Source organism: Acipenser ruthenus, chromosome 12 (genome assembly GCF_902713425.1).
Source record: "Acipenser ruthenus chromosome 12, fAciRut3.2 maternal haplotype, whole genome shotgun sequence".
Lineage (NCBI taxonomy): Eukaryota > Metazoa > Chordata > Actinopteri > Acipenseriformes > Acipenseridae > Acipenser > Acipenser ruthenus.
This window is the reverse complement of record NC_081200.1, coordinates 38,089,494-38,106,584: the sequence shown is the minus strand read 5'-3', so window position 1 is coordinate 38,106,584 and position 17,091 is coordinate 38,089,494. Positions and strand designations below refer to the sequence as shown.

General features: G+C 37.9%; 1 protein-coding gene across 1 annotated transcript in view; it reads right to left on the bottom strand.

The window, feature by feature from the left end:
• LOC117417329 (uncharacterized) overlaps window positions 1–17,091 on the bottom strand; it is a 77,001-nt gene that overhangs the window by 6,061 nt on the left and 53,849 nt on the right. The window contains exon 4 of the mRNA XM_059035061.1: window positions 7,866–8,071. Coding sequence (XP_058891044.1) covers window positions 7,866–8,071 — 206 coding nt within the window. The remainder of the gene's footprint in view (window positions 1–7,865; window positions 8,072–17,091) is intronic.

Here is a 17,091-nt window from a genome sequence, read left to right as displayed (position 1 = left end):
GAGTTTCACAGTGTCAGTTGAAGATTATCACTTCTCAGTTACAGCACAAACATGGGTTGCAAGGTTTTTGTTTTGTTATTCAGAGGCAATACATGTCTAAGGCTTCCTTTGTTACCAAATTGAAAACACCCAGGGTCCTTTAAATGAGGGGAACACATTTCAAAACTCAATGCGGATCTGCCACCTTTGGTCAGATCAGAGCTGTCCAGTCTTTTTGGTTAAATGAAAACCATTCAGATGACCAAGGAGGTCTTAAAGAGCCATGCCAAAAAAGCAATGTTACTGTTACAAAAACAAAATAGTAGCAAAGAAAAAAAAAGTTAAATAGTAAAATATATAAGGCTGGTTTCACAGACCATGATTAGTCCTACAACTATGGCCAAAAGTTTTGCATCACCTAGAATTTTAGTATTTTAGGATTAATAATAAAAAAATATATATATAAACATAACAAAGAAACTACAAAATGATATTGCAAAAGTCTACCGAAGTCATAATAGTAGTACAGTATTTCATGTTACATTTCAAAAAGTCACATTTATCCATTTAGTGCTGTGTATGTAAAGCGGTATGTAATTCAATATGTTAGCATAACATTATTCAGCTGGTTTCATTCGACTTTATGAAGCAAAATTAGTTCATTCTATAGGGGGTTGCAAAAATGTTTTGCCATAGCTGTAGTCTTGGACCACCTTACCTAAGGTAATAAAAGATGAATGCTAATCGTGGTCTGTGAAACCAGCCTACAATGTGAAACCAGACTGCACTAGACAGAGCTTCAATACAATATGTTTGCATAAACACAGAATCAGTGTTGCATTTTGACCATACTTGCTTCTATCAAAGACTAGTGATTTTCAAACACATTATGAGGGCTCACCATGTTTCTGTGGATGGGAAGTGGATCGGAGGTGAGATATAATATATCAATTAAATTAATGCATGCTAGCCTGCTGGGAGATAGAGGGGGTAAGGGTGTAAGAAAAAGAAATACAGACACATTGTTTTGCAGCAGAAAGATGCCAGTCCAGGTCCTAACACTTTCTCCAGTGGGTGGCTTTCTTTATTAATTAGTAGGTGGGAAAGCTACAGCAGATATTTCAATGCTCTTCACACAGCTGGCAACTGATAGGAAGCAACGCAGGTTTTAAAGATGCCTGTAGCCACTGCCACTCTGGCTGGAACCACTGTTAAGAGAAGGGAAGGAGAGCTCTCTTGGAAAGCGACAGGGCTGTAGGGGGTGGGAAAAACAAATCCTGCCCTTTCACAGGGGAAAAGGGATTCTGTAAAGTTCATCATTCCAGAATTCAAACCTATGCCCATCTGCCAAAACAATATGGGTCCACTGCACTGCTCCTGGTATTGTCATTCGACCCATAGCTTGTTAAATATTTTCTAAATGGAATGGGGATCATAAGGCAATAAATCTGCTAATTATTAACCTTTCACTTCGAACGTATTTTGGCTAAACCTGTAACTCATACTGCAACAAATAGCCAGCTATAAAAGCTTATAATTTTTTTTTTTTTGTGGAACAGCTCCTTGATATTCTATCCCTATAATGCTTCAGGCTTCTTGAAAAACAGCTTGGAAATATGGTTTGAGGCCTTAACCCAAAATGTCAATCCAAATGTTGCTTCCAAGTGCTCCAGTGTTCAAGTAATACTAAGAAGCAACCACGTCAATTGTTAAGCAAAATGTTCTGCCAGTTAATAAATGGTGGTATTCATTTTAACACTCAGTCATAAATCAATTATAATAAAAGCATTTAAAAAAAACATTTTGACTACGGTTTCATTTGTACACTACGATAAAGTAGTACAACAATGGCACATGTAATACTGTGGCTTAAACACCTATGGGGAGCTGATTACCTTTTCCTAAAATACGACTGTTAGATTGAAATACAAAATAAATACATGTAAAATGTAACTACATTCCATTTTCTGGTTTTGGATGTAAAAGAAATGACAGTTTTATGATATGGTACTGCACGCTTGCTTACAATCATCCTATATTGGTTATTGCCTTTAACTCCTATAAGACAAGCTGGACAGGTTGACTTCCAAATGACTGAAGAGCCCCAAAAAGCTTGACTTCATCTGAAACAGCCTTGTCGTAGCATGCAGTTTTTGTCTATCTCACTGTCACCAATTATTTTCATATAACCACACAGAGAGCTTGAACTGCTACCCATACACATGGCCTTCTCTGTCAATGCCACTTAAATAATGTAATTAATGGCTTAATTAACATTTCTCCAATCTATTTTAATAAATCTTACAGTATAATGAGAGCGGTCTATCCTTCAGGCAATGGTATATAAAAATTCACAGCATACACTACAGTACAAGCCCATGATGTATTTTCTGTATACCACAGCTCCCACCGGAATACCAGTACAACAAATGACTCAGTTACTATAAGTGCATTTTAACATTTTTAAAGCTAATAAGAGTGGGTAGATCAAATTTGGTCCCTGACCCACAGAGTAGGAGCAAAACCCTTTACAGAGCTATTGCTGTAAAAAGCCTGCAAGGCTACACTGTCTTCACCATGTATGTTAGGTGTCATGCCTGTGGCACACACTGTATGTACGGTTTAGCTGCTAATTGTGCTCGCTCCTAATGCATGGCTACTCATGAAGGCTTTGCAGTCTTATGACCTGTTTTATGATGCTATTCAATCAAACTTCCTGCCTTAGGCTCTTCAGTATACACACAGTATTGCACCCCCAGAGCCAGACTGCATATACATATCACAGTGGAACCGCAGTATAAGACTCTGATAATGTTGCCTCCACATCCCGCGCAAAGACTTCGCAAATCCATGCCCCCCTGCATGACTCCCCCTGCACACCACACCTTTACCAGGTGAGCCACTTGGGGTCCTCAGGCAAAAGAAACTTCACTTTTCTATTAGCTTTGAGAAACGAACATCCACTGTGTGACATGAATGGATAGGGGGCATGTACAGGCAAATGTACCACATAAAGACGATAAAATTGATCTTCAGATAAATATACAAATATTAATTTAAGAAATACCACAAAAGAAACCTGTCATGAGAATTCTTATTTTTGAAATGATAATTTAAATTACAACAGACAATAATGTGAAGCCTAATAACAAAAAAAGAAAGGAAGGGAACAAAAAAATAAACAATTTGTTGTAACATCAATTTTAAAATAAATGTCTTTATTTTAAAATAAATAAATAAATAAATAAAAAATACATGGAAAAGCCAGCACACGAACTCAAACATAACAAAAGGTCAGGAAAGATTTGGGTGTTTTTTAAACACTGTCTCGGAGCGGTTTTTGAAAGGTTAAGGTGTCATGTAGTCTCAGAGTGAGTGAGCAGTACCGGGTTTGCCCACGCTGGCTCCACCTCAGGCCTAGCACTGACTGAGACACACACTGACAGTGGGCAGCAGGAGGTTGCCGCATTGGGGGCTGTCACTGCGCCACGGGGCAAATCCACACTACATTCCCAAACAACATGAAGCGAGGAGGTGGGGCAAGGTTCAAGCAAACCAGGTTTAAAAACTACTGGTAAGTAATTACAGCAAGGAGTGGTAATTCATATCAACAACCATTTACTGTAAAATATTACCAACCAGTCTTACAAGGATATACAGTACATTTTCTGAATATTTAATTTCTTACTTTTGTAAATGGGATTTTTTTTTTTTTACACAATTTCATATTATTAATATGGCTCTCTGGATCTGGGCATGGTAGAAAATGGCTGCCCCCCCTCCAATGCTTGAGAGGCATCAAGAGTTTACTGTTTAAAACTGGAACAAGAACAAAATCAATATTATATGTGTAGCTAAAGTGTCACAAAGGACCCTAATCAATCACAGATCAATTTCAGGCACGGGTAAGTGCTAGAATCCCTTTTAAACAAGTACAAGTCTTCTTGGTGTCTACATACTGTAATTACTAATAACAAGGCTTGGTTGTGAGCTGATCAGCGGATGGAGAGTAGCTCTCTTACAAAGGAACGCTACAGCTCTACACGTTCTCCCACTGAGAATACTGAGAATAACCACTCCGCTCTCTGTGCTGAACAGAGTACCTCCTCTTCTCTGTGTCTCACCTATCACACACTATTGCAGGATCACACAGCTCTCTGACCTGCTTAGAAAGCACCGGGCACTTGAGTTGGGGCAGACCAACATGGAACAGAAACCTGCTGTACAGTGTGGGGGCCATCAAGAACCTAAAGTGAAGACGATAGATTAGAAATGCAAACTGCACACTGATGAGGGAGTAGTGCAAACCGTACTGTGACTAATATGTATTTTAATTAAAAGCATACAAATATAGACTGGAGCTGTGCCTGGAACTTAACTGCATCCCTGACCCTAATTGAGTATGAAAAGATAAAACTCACCTTGGGGATGACCAGGATGGGAACTGTTATATACTTTTATACATTGATGTCATTATTAATTGCAAACAGCAGATTGTGGGTACATTTTAGCAGTGAATAATGATTTACATGAGAAATATAGGACTGCTGTTACGAGACACAGTGTGCAATGCGGTAGTGCAGAAATAAGGCTAATTTGGAGGCTGTGTGGTCCAGTGGTTAAAGAAAAGGACTTGTAACCAGGTTCAAATCCCACCTCAACCACTGACTCATTGTGTGACCCTGAGCAAGTCACTTAACCTCCTTGTGCTCCGTCTTTCGGGTGAGATGTAATTGTAAATGACTCTGCAGCTGATGCATAGTTCACACACTCTAGTCTCTGTAAGTCGCCTTGGATAAAGGTGTCTGCTAAATAAACAAATAATAATAATAATAATTTGGGGGATTTTCTGGGACGAGCCATTTGGAATTTATTTCTGGAGTAGGCCTAAGCACTAGGATAAAGGATGCGGACCTGTGTCCATGTCAAACACCTGTTTGGAGGCACGTGGCAAGACCGTTTTCTTTTCAGGTAATAGTGGTGTCCTGGTGTGCTCCACTGTATCGTTTAAATAAATGCACTTCCTACCAAGCAACTATAATAATCCTTCTGCAAATTACTAGTGAAACAGTAATAGCAATTAAATGTACACACTGCACATTCGTTCTGGACTTGTTAAATAGAGGAAATCTAACTAACCTTTGGACACACACACAGCTTGCCTTTGCTTTTGTGCTTTAAAAATAAACTTTAATAAAGAAATGAGGAAACATGAAACACAGTGCACATAATACAATGTTAATTTCCATTGTTAGTATGGAAAACTACCCCAGGTGATTTATAATTGTATCACCGTTTCCACAAATATCATCCGTCACTTTGAATTTGTTGGAATTACTTTAGTGAGAACATCAACATCATTTTGTTTTCCCATTCTGAATATAGTGTAGAGTTAGCAGCGTTTAGACCAGAAATGTAATGCATTATTTACAAGTTAGATGTTAATAAAAACAGACTCTTTGTTTGCTAATGATTTAGTGTACCCCAGGCATTATTCCAATTTGTTATATTAAAACTAATAAGAAAAAAAAGCAGTTTCCCATTTATCTTTTCCAGTATTTTCCAGACTACCCTTTTCATTTCAGAAGTTTAAGTTGAAAGTGCTTCCAATAACATTTATTGGGTATAGTTTTACAGCCTTACACATGTTTTTAAATTAAAATGAACAGTTAATTAGGCTAAGTGTATACATTTTAAATTCAGCACTGTTGTTGGCTACAGGTTTGGGAAATGTCCAAATGTCTCTCTAAAAAAAAGGTCAGTTAAAGGAGTCTTTAGGATCACCGGGTTATATTGTCTGAGTCACATAATTGCGTCAGTCTGCCGATGCCGAAATGATACGACTAAGTGATGCCGGGGTCATGTGATGTTTCACATGCTAGGTCTCAAAGGGCTTGGTGTCCAGCAGTAGCCATGGGACCAAGTTGTAGAAATCAGAGTTTAGCAACCAGATTTACCTACAATCCAGACAGGAGACCAGCTTTCCACAGGGGGCTCGCTTCAGATGACCGTGGCCTGAATTCACCTGGAAATAGTACTGTGAGCTCCTTCCTGTTCTGATAAGCACGTGATAATGCCTTCCTGAAACCATGCATTTCAAAAACATGCTACACACAAGCGCAGCAGGCCAATTTTGCCATTAACCACTACCTATTTTTACTTACATTTTGGCTGCAGACAGTTATTGCAGCAACAAACTGGTAGTATTTATTGTGTCCCATTCCAAACCTTAAAATCCAGTTTTATAAGATGCAGAAAACAAATTGCTTTTAAAGACTTGTGAGTTAAATCAGGTGCTGATGCATTTAATTGCTTATTATGCCGTTTTAAAAATGTTCTGAATATTTAACCTGCTCATTAGGCACCATCCTATGCATGACTGCAGACTTCAGCAACGTCCCTGCCAAGTGTTACCCGTCCCAGGTGTGCCATTCTTAGCAGCATATTCACTCAGCAACGGGATTGACTGACAAACAAAGGAGCATACTGTTCTATAGAATCTGGTGAGAGTCAAATCAATCCAAACTGACCTGCACCCAGCTTACATAATACTGGGAGGCAAAATCCATGCAACATTTAGAACTAGTTGATAGGTACCAGTAGACAGAAAGTTTAAAGTACACATTTCTAGTTACCGAATCTGAACCTTAGAAAATTATTCATTTAAGTACTGTTAAAAAAAACAATTACATTTTTGTGAGATGGATCAGCCTTTAAAGGTACGATAAATATAGTACATTCTGCGTGGTGCTGATTTGGTCCTTTTTTCTAATACATTGTTCTTTTTAAGTTTATTTAATTACACTGTATCAATTGAAAACATAGAAATGAGGTATGCTAAGAAGTGACTTCGGTGGACAAAAAAAAAAAAAAAAGAAAATCAATTGAGAATTTAATTTTACCCATGATTGATTATGCCAATAGTGTGCACACCTCCTTCAATCAAAAAGGGCTTTGTTTTCTATAACTAACCACATCTGTTTGTGCAATGTATCAGAACCATAAGAGGACTCATTTAATGCAGTGCATCCTATACAAGTGTGGAGTTCAATTGCTGTAAATCACAAACACAATGCCAAACTGACTTTATAAAATAAGGGAATATTATCAAGGATCAGCTTTATGCAGTACTTCACACATCATGTACTTTTAAAAGACAAGCTGAAATAAAATGTCATCACACATTGTTAAGGATTCAAAGCCTGTCTTATGAAGGTGAAAAGGAGAGGTGGGCGTTATCTTGAATTAAAATTAAAATATAGAATTTTAGGAAACATTTTCTAAATTGCTTACTACTGCATTGCAGTCAAATTAGGAAATATAAATGTTCAACAGACCAGCATGGAGAGAAGTGTCAGAGGAATACCACTGTATCCTGTAAACAAATATTAATTCAAATTGCAGTGCCATCTGGTGCAATTGAGTGTCAAAAGCTCAGCTAGCATTGTTCAGATATTAAACCTTGTTATCAATTTGTGTTCCCTTCATTTGCTGGTTAAGAAGTTGGGGGTGTTTGCTGCAGTTAGGCAACAGGGAATAGAAAGAAAAAAACAAAAAACTCTCAAAACAAACCTTTGAACATTTGACCGTTAACTGGTCCCTGCCACATTAGGTATCAATAACCTGAGGTGTGAAAGTGATACACCTCCTGTCCCTCTGAGTTTCTGCTACTGGTTTCATTTAAGTCTCAGAGCAGGTCATATGCTTAATGATGTCACTTCAATTAAACAAGTGTAGACGTGCAATTTGAGAGTAGCACTGGAGTTGAAATTCCTATATGAATTTCAGAGGCCTCCTCTCACCGACACGCTGGTTTCTCTAGGGTCCCTTCCAGGTGCTTAGTAGTAAAAGAGTTAATTGGCTACAAGACACCTGACAATACTTACTTAATTAGGAGCGTCTCAGTGAGCAGTCCAAAGCAGACTGCTGCCGCCTTGAACAGAGGGTGGGGAGGAGGGTTTCTGAAGGCAGTCATCATCCTGTACACCACGAAGGGGACAATGGCAAATAGGGCAAAGGCTACGGTGCAAATGATCCAGATCTGCCACCGGCAAGCAACAAGCCTCCACGCTGATCCTTTCTGCAAGTGGTACTGTAAAGAGGACACACATGCAATACAATCAGACAAGGTTTTTGTTTAGATAGAACTTCCACACTGCACGCTTCAATAAAGCTCTGCTCTCTGCTTAGGCAACCCAAGCCATCAGAATGTGCTGACTAGCACCTGCTCTTGTATTGGCATCTTGTTAGGCCTCGCTCGCTAAGGAAGGCTGGACCTGGTCTATAATTGGGAGACCACCTTAGAAGGGCCACCTTTATGATGATGTTAAAGTCACTGGTTGACATTAGAGATTAGAGAGCTGAAAGGGTCATTTAATGGAAAAATGTCTGTACTTCCCCAATCCAACTAAAGGGGAAAGGACATGCATGGAAACAGTGCAAATTATGTGCAATTATTCTTTACAGCATGCCTAATTGAGCTTCACATACTGAAGATAACTCTCAGTAATACTTCAGACTCATGCGGTTAGGAGTAAAGCCTGTTTTCCATAACATTATATTGAACTGGAACTTTTCCTAGAAACCCTGAAAATGTATGTTCTTGTCAAGAACAAGGACTTCAGATTACACAATCTGCTACAGTGTCAGATTGCAACCCGAGCTCCTATTCCGCTTCCTCCAGATAATGGGAGTAGGTCAGTAACTTTTGCAGGTGAGACCTGCTCAGGCCTGGTGCACTGTAAGGTATATGTCTCACCTGTAAGAGCTATTTTGATACTGACCTGGATATGTTTTAGTTCTACTGAAAAGCACACTTCAGAGTCACGCTTCAATACAAGCACACCTTTAACAAAATAAACCACACATTGTCTGCATCATTAAATTAAATAACTATCATGCCAGCAGCTAAAGCACACAGCTGGCTGAAACCCACTGCACCCCCCACTCCCCACAACCTACGCCCCACACATCAGGGAATTCAGCAGCAGCAGGCAGCAGTGAGCAGTTTGTTTTGGAAAAGGCATAACCTGCCTTATATTTTTTCAAGTTGCCAACTCATTCGTATTTAACAATTTGCTATCCTAAAATTAAATGAATGCCAGTCTTGCTGTCAGAATGTCAGTCTTGATGTCACCTCATCGTTCCAATGAGGGGAGTGGGCATTACAATCTTAGAACTGAGAAAGGGTATTTCATGTATAGTAGTATAATAATGTGTGAAAGAACATAAATGTTAAAATAAGCCCTTTCAAACTTGCTTCTTCATAAGTCATTTTATATTACACATATTTTAATACTAAGAAGATATATTAGGAACACTCAATAAACCACAGGATACATTATTAAAGAAAACTTCAGTAGAGACACAGGTATCATGACTATTTTTGTATGCATTTCATATACGTTTATCATACATACTAAGCATAACCTAATCCTGACCACCTTTCTTGCACAGCATCATTCCAAAAAGATTCAGTGACCATTTTTCTACTTGAGCTTGTATAATATACAGGATAACAGATGACTCCATTACAAATGGGTAAAAGATAGAAAAGGGTTTTGGATGACATCATAGATGAGACTGGAGGTCGAGCGATTTATAGTCATTAAAATACCTGAGCTATCTTTTACCAGACTAATAATGGACATCGTTTCCAGACATCTGCTATTGTTTCAAATATGCACTGTTAACAAAACAAGAACAAAAAAATATTTCAAATAAAAAAAAGACAGGAAGTAGCTTTTACGAGGATCTGCTTATAAGAGCATGGATCAGGAATGGAAGGGAAGGACTTTGTTTTAAGCTGGGCTTTTTTAAATTAAAGTGTCTGTTTCTTTTTTTTCATTAATTAACAGAAACAGCAACAAATGTTTGCCTTTTTTCAGAAGTTTAAAACAACAGCTACTGTGGGGTTTTTTAAGCGCAAGTGAGGAGACTACATACAGTACTGTGTAAATATCTTAGACAGATAGATGGTTTATCCACAGTTAAGCCATGTTGACTGTAAATGATACATGTACAATTTTAATGAATAACGGTCCTTCACTAATTCATTGTTTTCAATATTTAAATTTTATTAAGTGTAAGACAGATAGTGAATTATTAAGGAAGCCCTGAACTAATAGTAATACAGTACTTATACTAATGCTAATACTAGTTATAGTACTACTAATAATAATAATAATAATAATAATAATAATAATAATAATAATAATAATAATAATAACCAAAGCCAATAGACAGCTGTCATTCAGATAATATTTAACAGCCATATCTCTGCAGAATACAGAGCCTGCAGCTAATATTCCCTCCGCATGCGCCTCAGGACCACAGTGCACATATTGCTCTGCACCTGGGCTCCTAGCAGCACTGAGCACGAGAAGGAGGAGGAGAAGGAGAAGGAGGAGGAGAAGAAGAAGAAGAAGAAGAAGAAGAAGAAGAAGAAGAAGAAGAAGAAGAAGAAGAAAAAACCCTCCAGTGAAAAGTGTCAAAGCACCACTGCTGTGCGCTCCATCAGGGATAAACAGTTTCTGTGTGATATTTGAACAGCATTTAATTGGTGTCCAGAATTCATCTGCAAATGCACGCTGCTCATTTTCTTTCAGGCTGCTATTCATTAATTAGATTCTTTGTGGCAAGAGCCATTGAGCTATCTGCAATGTTTAAGGTTACATCAAGCTCCAGTAAATGGCTGCCTGATAACAGGATGCATCCATCTTCATTACTTGGCTATTTCTGTCTGTGCTGCTCTGCCACAAGTAAGGGCTATGTCAGTGGAAACTGAAGAATTAAACGTTTTATCCCAACCAGATTCTGAACTTTCGCCTTCTTTATGTCATGACTAGTCCTAATTAATATATGGTAAAATGGTGCCAGCTCACGCAGAACATTTCAGTGAACGCAGAGCTGCCAATAATGATTTAAGTTACACATAGGCCCTTTATGCCTTACATCCTCTGCTCCAAATGGCAACTTTAATCTGGTTGTATGCTGTTTTAAATGTTGAATTAACTCATTAGTGCAACTGCAGCTGATTTACAGTACCGTACATTTACACCAATCATCCTAAAGTGGTTGTATTTTTGTCTTCAGTAGACCTCGAGGCTTGCAGTTTTGTAATGCTGTGAGATCAAAGCAATTGCAACAAACAATAAACAAATGTATCAACTGGCACAGCAAACACTCCCCCAACCTTGCCAAAAAAATAAAAAAATTTAAATGCACATATCTATCTAACACATTGGACTTGACCCCTCAGGAATGAAGCAATGGATCGCCTTATCTCTGACATCAAAAATGTATCTACATTTAAGAGGTAATCAGGAGAGCAGTGGAGAAAGACTCTGTTAACTGGCACACTACTCACAGATGAAGACAATATGGCCCAAAAGAGAATGCACTCCCTTTTACATTGGTCCAGTGCCACTTCTGACCTAATTAAATGCAGCTGCTTTTAGCACATTCTAAAACCTTAAATCAGACTTCACCAACAGGTCCATACCCCAAAGGGACTACAACAAAGTGGTACATTAGTTCACAAAATAACCAATAATTATTACCATTATATTGTACATTAGGATAACAATTTGCACAGGGGTTAACGTGATGTAAAATCAACTTATACAGCAGTCCCTACCCAATTCATCCAAAAAAAAAAAAAAAAAAAACCTAATAAATACGCATTGTAAACTGTACATTTCTCTTCAAATTCATGGAGATAAATGAATGCAAAACTGCCCAGTAGATCAAAATATGATCTTTGACCAATTATACATAGTTATTAGACTCTTTCAATGCTGTCACAACGCCTCTTTTTTTTCTCGTTGCACTGCGTAAAATACATTACATTGCGCAAGTTAACGATTAAACGGCCATTGAGAAGTCAGCTTTTAGCAATTACAAATGACTACATAACTTACTGTAATTATAACTACCCTACAGCAACTTCAATACAGATGGACCCCGTTGACAAATAGGGAGAACAGGTACTTTAAATCATAATACGGGAGGCACAATGACAATGGGCATCAAGGTTGGTCACAGCTGTTGAACTGTTGAAAAGTGAGCTACAAATAAAGTCCATTAAAACTGTAGCATGCAAATGTTACTGCACAGTACAACTGAAAGACTGGAGAATGAAGGAGATTCAGAGAACCTTTTGTGAAATAAACATCATCCGATTCATGGTCAAGCTCTATTCAACACATGCTAATGAAGTGAGTAGTAGCTTCACCATGTTATTTTAACTGCTATGCTAATGGGTCTATCACTCAGTGGAGAGGCACTTAACGGCTTGAGGACGCACCGTATCCTAAGGGAACTTCTTTTGAGTACACAATGTGATGTTTCACAAATACTTAAAACCAGTTCAAAGTGAATACAGGCACCGCAGCCCCACTAAAACTACGTGTCTTTTGTATTTTAGTTTATAGTTGTGTTTATGTTGTTTTTTATCCTCTTCAAATTGTAGCTGGAATGGCGATACAGTGATAGAGTATCACTGTACTGCAAGGAATATGCTGTGTGTATCACAACATGAAAATGTTATGAATGCCATGATTTGGAAACTATGGAACCATTCTAACAATGGTTTATTCCACTGTTGCCATCCAAATCATCATCCACTGACATTAACTATGGTACTACGCTGCTATAGTAATCCACTGTATGGCCATGGATTTGGTAAGGGTACAGACAGGCTCAAGTGACTACAATCTCAATCATTATATAACCAAATAATGTGGACAATTATGCTGCACTTAAATGATCAAATTTAGTTCCCCGATACCAAGAAAATGGTGGAGAAGACAGTTTCATAAAACCCTTGTAGCCATCTAAGGTCCTTGCTAGAGGTATCAGCTGCAAGAAGTAGGGCACCATTTCTTTCCATTAGCAAAAATAAAAAACACCCCCCTTATCAAGATGCAACATTTGTTAATGTGATGAACCAGTTGGATGAGTCCCTTTATTACATCTGCTACATATTTCTTCTCAAAGTGAAAAGATGAACACATGTAAAGTGGTCCTGGTTTTAGTAAATAATGTTAACAGTCCTGCTGCTTCCTGGTGCTGTGCCCCTGGTTTACCCATCATGCCTATCAATAGTAAAGGTAGTGTGATGGTCAGGAGATTTTAACAGTGTGCCGGCACTCAGCACGATATGTATGGTCTCGTTTTTATCAGATTCACTAGCCAAAAAGGCCTCAGTAAAGGTGTCATGTGGAGGTCAGGACTGAGGTGGGAAAGTGGGAAGCATTTTATTATTTTAGGAAGACAGAGCAAGTGACTAGGAATGCCCTGGCGACAAAAGAAAGCACAAACATTAAGGAGGAGAAAAGAAAAGAAAAATAACAAAAGATTAAAACAAAACAACTATGTTGGTAGCTTGCGGTTCGGTCCTTTTGATCTGATAGGTCGATATGAAAAGAGTTCAGTTGGATTGTTTGTCATGGAGATGTGTCAACAGCACTAAAACACAGTCCCAGTTGCTGCCTGCAGTCTTTCAGAAAGGAAAGATTATATTGGTATACTGACTGAACCACCCCTCTCCCCCCAAACACCAGGTCACTTAAGGACAGGGCGAGGGGATATGGACAGGGCACTATTGGTGAGCATGCTGCCCATGTAGCACCTTCTCCACCTCAGTTATGTGTTTTTGCAATAATGATTCAGTTAATAAGATTTTTGAAAATAATTATCCTTATTATCCTCTCGTCTATTAGAAATGGAAATTACCAATGTCCTGCACCAGTTCCTCTCAGTGCAAAACGGATATTGACATGAATAAACCGTGGACATAAATGATATATAAACCTGACACTTACGTGTGTGAAGGCATGTATCCATGTTGTGTGTCAATTGTCCTGTTTCACAGCCCTGTCATTCAATTGAATGTAATGACTGCACCTTGCTATTTGAAAACTGGGGGGTTTCAACCAGCTTTGCAAGACTTTTTCTTCGATAATTGAGTGTAGAAAAATGCTACAATATTACTATTATAAAAACTAAACTAAACTAAACTAAACTAAAAAAACAAACCAAAAAAAACACAATAATATTTTCCTGTAGACATTACCAGAAAGATAATGCCTTTAATTATCTACAACAACGCATTTCTTAAATTTCCCACAATAGTGAACAGGATACCCAAGGCTAATGCCTCTGAAGGTTTTAATTAACCAAAAGTACGAAGGTAGTTTCTTTAAAGGCTTTAATGGCGACAAAAATCTTAGAGGTATGCCTTAATGCACTGCAAGATCCATTCAATTCAACCATTCAATCATTTGTAGATGTCATTATATTTCATTCACTGTGCTTGCCAGGGTCAAGGCAACTCTTCAGAGGTTAAAAGCAGTACAAAAAGGTTACTGTATCCATAAAGAGAATTAGATTATCTTAAAGGACTGGACAGCAAAACAACATAATTGAGACAAACCATTGTGACCTGAGAAAGATCTTTAAAAAAAAAAAAAAAAAAAAAGTCTGGTATTTACATCAGGCAAATTGAAAAGGACTAAAATAGTTTAGCAAAAAGAATAATATAAGCCTATTTCATCAGCTGAAGAACCCCATCAATTACAAGGTACAGAAGGTTTTCTAAAGCACATGGGCTGTGCTGGGATGCAAGCTCTTTAGATTGGTAAACTTCTGAAGGGAATGAATGCAGTGACAGCATACATACTTGTGATAGTAAGTGAAATAGCCTTTGCTATTCATTTTTGTCCTGACCTTATAACATTCTTTAAAGGATGCAGCCTAGCTGTACATTCCAAATCCTTGCCATTGTTTTGTATTTTATATACAGGCATCTGGAATATGAAACAGCCACACCAAGAAGCACTACACAGTACATGCAGGAATGCTGTTCAAATCTATCTAAATGCATATCGTAAACAGATATGTAACTGTAAATGTTAGCCAAATCATTTTCTACTGGTAAAACTACTGCATTGCCATTGTGGTGTCACTGCATTGGACTACACGAAGAGCACACTTTTGTGAAAATGGGCTATAGGCTACTGTATTGCCATTTGTACCTGGTTTAACCAGTGTTCTAGTGTCTTAGATGGATCTATTTTTTTTAAAAACTGCCTTAAAATAGGCTTGTGGGTTCAAGCCATATTAAAAAGCAACTCCGAAACAAATAGTAGTGACACTGCTATTTAAATAGGACCTACCCACAGAGTAGAAGAGTTGTGCCTTAAAATGCATACAGTGTTATAATGCCACTGTTAAGAAAGCCCAACCACGTTCTGGTGTTCTCAGTCTGATGAATAATCTGCCATTAGATACTCTTTGTGTGGGTTTGTGCTTTTTCACTTAATACTATACATCTTATGAGCCTCCCTGTCTCTAATACCAGCCCTCATGGCTGAAGTCGTCTGATGGTCCACATTAACTGGTCCGTTGTGCAAATTGGTTATCTCAAGACCCAGGCAGCCAGATGTATCCTGTAATGATTTTCATCACAGTCATAGATGAACAGGTTTAAGGTTAATACGATATCTGTAATAGCAAAACTGGAATGCTTGTCTGATGGAAGCTAAGTAAAATATTTCCTTGCATGGGTACAAGGGTGCATTCACCAGGATCAAGGAATCTGGATTGAATAATATTTTGTTGTCGGCCAGATTCTTGACAATCTAAGTTGCAATTGCTTAGCTTTTGTATTTTAGTTTTTTAAGCAAAGGATACTTTCTTATTCTTGTGTTACAGCCACACATGGTACTAGTACAGCAGCTATCACAATTTAAAGTAAAACCTGTTTTTGGCTTTGATAGGGTTACATTGTTTTATATTATGGGCTTACTTTACTCTTGTAACACTGCCAAGGCAATTAAAATAGCACTTATTTGTTTATGTATTTATTTTTTATGTATTTTTTAATGTTTATGTATTTTTTTTTCAATATAAATAAAATAAAAGTGTTTAAATGAAATACTATTAAGCAATTACAAAATGTCTTTATATTGCCTTGCTTCATTTCAGACATGGCACTGGCTGTTTTGTCTGTGAACTCAAGTGGAACAAAGAGCTACAGAATGCAATCTATGTCAGGAGCTGGGCTACAGAAGGACAACTAATTCTAATTAGTCAAAATTCCCCACAGGCCAGAAGGAGGCCTACTGAGGGAACCAACCGCCTAATGCTCTCCCTATCTTCCAACAGGTGGATAGAGGCCTACCCCAGGTTGTCATGACGATATCTCCCGTTGGGCTTTTAGCTGGACACAACTAATTAATTGAGCATGTCCACTCTTTAAATGCGATACCTCCAGTATACTTCTGAAGTAAGGCAAATTAATTATTCTAATTGGATATAATTAAAAATAGCAAAATAGTTGCCAAGACCTATAGTAATCTGATACGTTTGCATAACTGGGCTGTTTTTTTATATCCTTTACAGGAAGTACTGGCTTTAAGACACAATGTTATCCACGGTATCCATTCCCTTCATGATATATCCAGTCAACTTGATTTTATAATTAAATCATTGAAACCTCCAATCATGTTTAAATCCAGGAGGTCTTTTGCAAGAGTATACAAGATACTTAAATTAATCTGTAACAGTAATGATATAACACATTTTATACTCCTTTCTTGGTTTTTAAAATTAATTAAACCACAAGATATGTTTGGTGAGATATTTCTGTGGTTACTTGCCAAGCAAATGCCAAGCCCTACAGTATGTCACTTGTTTCTAGAATATTTTCTTCTGTATGTAATGCACTATTCAGAACACATCAGGTATGCAATTTCTGTACTCTACTATTTTCTTCTATACGTTTCCCTATACTGACAGTCCTCACAAATGAACCAATAAAAAAAAAAGAAAAGGGGTACAAACAGAAGCCCCCTTAAGAGTTTAGGCGGGGCTGCCACTGTGTCACCGCTTTCAATTTAAAACAAATGTTGCCACCACTTCCTTCTAGCAATTTGCATAAATGAAGCGCTGATCGCATGAAGAGACATAAAGAGCTGCATCTTTTAACAACACATTTCCATAAGTTGCTCAGAGAGCTTGCCATGCAATGACATGACTCTAGGGCTGGCCTGTTGTCTGCCCCAGAGGACCTGGCTGGCAGCTACAATGTATCACGAAGGAGAAGCA